Source organism: Nicotiana tabacum, chromosome 1, assembly GCF_000715075.1.
Source record: "Nicotiana tabacum cultivar K326 chromosome 1, ASM71507v2, whole genome shotgun sequence".
In the NCBI taxonomy this organism is placed as follows: domain Eukaryota; kingdom Viridiplantae; phylum Streptophyta; class Magnoliopsida; order Solanales; family Solanaceae; genus Nicotiana; species Nicotiana tabacum.
Genome location: NC_134080.1, coordinates 4,923,682 through 4,928,676, shown reverse-complemented (window position 1 = coordinate 4,928,676; position 4,995 = coordinate 4,923,682). Strand labels below are relative to the sequence as shown.

The window sequence follows — 4,995 nt, the reverse complement described above, 5'->3', positions numbered from 1 at the left end:
GTATAAAATCTTTTTTAAAAATAGAAAGAAATAAAGAGTACCTACCTTTTAATAGTAAAAATAGTTTAAAACTTTGAATTAAACTACTCAAATCATCATGTTAGTAAATAAAAGTTTTTACAAGAAGATCCAAAGTAATATATTTTAAGGACATGGCTAACATCTTATCAACTTGAATTAACCCTTATCAAATATAAATAATAATATTGTTATGTATAGTTAATGACTTTATGTCTCATAAGAATACTTTATTATAAAAAAGGAGAACGAAAAAAATATTAATTTTTTGGTATGTGTGTGAATATCTAGATATGTAGTGTAAGAAAGTTTAATACTCTTATTAAAATTTGGCTTTAGGGGGTTAAATTTCCCATTATACCTCATTGTTAATCTCAATCAGCTCTTTAACCAATTACAACTAATCCTATATGATTATCTTTCTTTGAAATTAAAGTAGAACAAAAAAAGTTTTACTATTTCGACTATATGAGTACTTGTATTTAATTTTATCCTAAATTATCAAACATCCTGAAAATTTAACACAACTTTTAATTTCGAAGGTTATTTATGTATAATATTTTATCACTTTTATTTGATTGAAGAACTTTTAACTAGAAAAAGAAAAAATATGTGAAGCAATGTCTAAAGAGTATATTCTCGGAAAAGCGGGCGATAACAGGGAAAACAATCTACTGAAATTTTAGAAAAGTGAAAATGAGCAAGGTCAGCCGAAAAAGAAAAAGGAAATACAAGACAAAACCAAAACTTTATATAAATTTTGGCCTAAACGCAAGTTGCCTTCCCACATTATTCCGAACTGTAATTAAGGAGGCAAAACTATACAATTTCATTAAAATAAAGTTTAACATGCCAAGTAGTAAAAGATTAACTTTTATGTTATAGGCCTCGAGACATTAGGTGCCAAAACACTGAACGAGGGAAATTAGCAAATATACTAAAAAGAAATTGCTTATTTAATCTACTATTGATTAATAGTTACGCTAAGTTACTACTTCTTATTTACTGTAATTACTTTTGGCTCGTTAATTTTTATTTTTATTAATCTGACCACTCAAAGTTCTTTGTGTAGCAGAAAGACAATTAAATCTGTTAAAAAAATAGAAAGGCAATTTAATAGCGTGTTTAATTTTTATAAAATAACAATTTAAATGTTAAAGTAAATTACAAATAATTATTTTTAACAAGTAATATGAATTAATAACCTGAAAAGAATGATAAATAATATACTCTATGATGAACACATGTTATTCCCTTTTTTTATTTTTAGTTGTTCATTTTTGACTTTGCACTTAATTAAAGAGAAAATAAATGAAGTATTTGTTTTACAATTTTACCCGTGATAATAATATATTTCAAAATGCATTGTGAAATGATTTATGAGTAATTAAATATAGGGGTAAAACAAGAATATTTTTTGTCTTTCTCTTGATTTGCTTAAATCGACAAATAAAAATAAAAATATATTTTTAGTATAGTAGACAAGCAAAAATAAACGAAGTGAATAATTGATAAAACACTTGTAGGTGTATTTGCATCAAACTAACAATTTGACCTTTTAAGGTTATAAATTAACGTGAAAATATTTGTCATTGAAGTGATTAAAATTTGTGATGGAGAGCCTCGGAGCAACGTTAAAGTTGTTCGCGTGTGATATATATGTTACGGGGTCGAGCCTTGAAAGTTACATTAATACTTGAATTAGAGTAGACTATTTATATCATACTTCTTGGATGCGTCACTTTCGGACCTTACGTGAACGCCGAATAACTTGTGCACCTAGCTGCTGAGGTGATCAAAATTTGTGTAAATGTCACATATTTTATATTTTCTACGAGCTTTTATCCGGTAGAAATTTGTGTATATCTCAACGTAATTAATGGGTGGTTAAAATTACTTTTAGTCAAAGATAGACTGACGTGGTAGTACTTAAGCTATTTGACTGACTAAATTAACGGAACCGTCCGGTCCGGTATCACGTGACCTGAATCACATTTTTCAAGACTCACAAGTCCCGCCCATTGCTGAGTCAGCCCGTCCATAACTCCCTTTTTCGCCCCCTTATCGATACCGTTAATTCACGCCGTTAGTGGGACCTTCATCCACGTGTCACTATCAACTGCTTCCAAAAATGCGGCGGCTCGTAAAATATCTCCATATTACAATACAATTAGAACCCAACGTTAATTTCATTTAACTTCGGATTAGTTATAAATAATCCTGTTTAAACATTTTTAATTTAACCTCACTTGCAAAATAAAAAAAAGAGTTGTACTGTTTGGACGAGCGGATCCTATATAACTGGATTTCCAGTTGTTACTAAACTTCCTACTTCACACTTCCTCTATTATCTCTAAAAAGCTAAACACACAGTTCAAAATCATACTCTCTCTTTCAACTTTCCCCGAGATTTTCACAAGAAAATCGACCTGAAAATAGCTACAGAATCCTAGTTTCCTCAGAACTTTTACTCCATATAGCAAGTGATTGTTTCTGTCTCTGTTTCTTCTGAAATTTTTCTGTGTATGTCCTCTTTTTTACTCCTCAGTACACCTTCTGTGTTATTGCAGGACTGACCTAGCCCATTTTCTTGTTCACTGTACTGTCTACTCTTTTGCTCTTTGAGCCTCTTAGAGAGTATAAATTCTGATATTTTTTCTATTCTTTTCTGTTACTTTTTCTTGAACTTTCTGTGCTTAAAACAGGAGGTTTCCAACACTATCAGTTTTGAAGATTTTTGTTTTTTCACTTTTCATACCCCAAAACTGTTACTACTACAAAGCTTGTGCTTTTAAAAGAGTCCCCCCTTCTCTTCTTTAAGTCTTTATTCCAAGAATCTTTTTCCTTTTTTTCAAATGCGAATCTGAGAAAAATCACTCATAAAAATGGACCAACAAACCATGTTGTCTAGTAGAGTTAAGTATACTGAACACAGAAAGCAAACCACTATGGTTAAACCTTCAGCTCCGGCAACTGTTACCGGCCGGAGGAAGTGTCCGGAGATGAATGCTGCCAACGGTGGACCTAGAGTTGTACGTATAACTGTCACTGATGCTGACGCTACCGACTCTTCCAGTGATGAAGGGGAGGGTCTCTACGGCCGTCACAGAGTGAAAAAATTTGTTAACGAAGTGAGGATAGAGCCTTGTATGGGAGAAACCGTTAAAAGTGGCGGTAACAGTAACGGTAACAGAAGCGTTAGTGGGGTTTTGAGAAATGGGTGGTCGGAAAGTGCTGTCGCGCCAAAGAGGCGGAAGAAGAACGCCGGAGCTACCAAGGCGGAGGCCACGGCGGCGAGAGGGTTAAAAGCGAACAATGTTAAAAAGTTTCGCGGCGTACGGCAACGGCCATGGGGCAAATGGGCGGCAGAGATCAGAGATCCATTGCGACGTGTACGGCTCTGGTTAGGTACTTATGATACTGCTGAAGAAGCTGCTATGGTTTATGACCACGCGGCTATTCAGCTACGTGGACCTGACGCGCTCACTAACTTCGCCACTCCTCCTCCGGCAAAGACTACCAGCTGCTCCTCCGGCTATAACTCCGGCGAGGAGTCACACAACGATCAACGGTCGCCGAAGTCCGTTCTCCGTTGTGCTTCCACATCTTTTGAAGAGTCACAGAATAACGAAGAAGCTGAAGCTGAGTCATTACCGAGTTTACCCTCCGAAGCCGCTCAGAAGAACTCGGATTTCAGGGACGAAAATGACATTTCAAACTTCTGCGAGTTTCCACCATTTGAGAGTTTGTTTCCCGATGATTTGTTCCTGTTTGAAAACCCGGTTCCCATACCCGACTTGTTTGAACCGGCAGCTTTACCCGACAACGTTTTCGGAGAAACTTGCAGTGACATGTTTATCGGGTCAAGCAATGATTTCGGATTCGGGTCATCTTCCTGGCCCGAAGATGATTACTTTCAAGATATCGGAGATATATTCGGGTCTGACCCGCTTATGGCTCTATGAAGTTCAAACAAACAGTTGCAGAGCCTACTAATTCTCGGCGTTGGGTTCGCTATTTTCATCGGCAGTTAAATTAAATCTCGTTTTTTAATTTTGTCTAAATTTGTTAATTAATGTTAGTTTTATGTGAGTGATTAGTGAGTAATTTAGTACTAAGTATGTAACAACTCCGTCACATTAACGGTGATGGACGAGGTTTTGCGGTACAGTGTTGTTTTTGTGCTTCGTGCTCTACCACCTTTCGTTTTATTTTGTTCTTGTTTATTGCCTTACTACTGTTACGTTGATAATAATAATAAACCACTTGACAAATTATTAATAGGATATTTAAATGCTAATTTATGGTTGATTTAAATTTAACTATCTTCAATAAATGACCAATAAGTTAGTGCAACATTGAAGAATTCTGTCTGGTGAGCAGGAGTTGAAGGGTAGTTGGGGTTGGGGGGTGGGGTGGGGGTTGTGGGGTGGGGGGTTGTCTGATAAAGGCACGTGTACGAACACGTGACTTGAGAAGCAATAGGAATTAGGTAAAAGAATGAAATGGCATGAATGCTTTAACCTGCATTTACACATGCTTAACCTGAACACATTCTCAATGCTTCATTTTTAGTTATGTATCACTTGGATTTTATTTATGTATAAGATTACTCGGATAAATTTTATAAATGATCATATAATTATGAATATTTTTCATTAAAGTGGTATAATTTTATTTTCTCATACAAAAATTATAAGATTTTTACTAACTCACACAAAAATTATTGTGACTTAAAAGTACAACTTTTCAGTATTATTTTCTTATTCCATTTTTTGTTTTTTGTTTTCTGGATAATAAATAATAATTTAATAAAAAGTCATATATGACCGTTTGTATATCTCATCTTTCCACTAACTTGATAGTATAATATTTTAAGCCGTTAGTGTAAACTTATTACATTTTTCTCTAAAACATGGAGCTGTACCAATTTACGTGCAAAATTTCTTTTTCTTCACGATTTTTTGTGACTGGTTC

The 4,995-nt window shown here is 34.4% G+C and overlaps 1 protein-coding gene across 1 annotated transcript; it reads left to right on the top strand.

Annotated features, from left to right (window-relative positions):
- The first annotated feature begins 2,340 nt into the window (after positions 1 to 2,340).
- LOC107777420 (ethylene-responsive transcription factor CRF2-like) lies at positions 2,341 to 4,292 on the top strand. Its single transcript, XM_016597432.2, has one exon. It carries the CDS (start codon positions 2,904 to 2,906, stop codon positions 3,981 to 3,983), a length of 1,080 nt encoding a protein of 359 aa, XP_016452918.1. The 5' UTR covers positions 2,341 to 2,903; the 3' UTR covers positions 3,984 to 4,292.
- Positions 4,293 to 4,995: the final 703 nt, after the last annotated feature.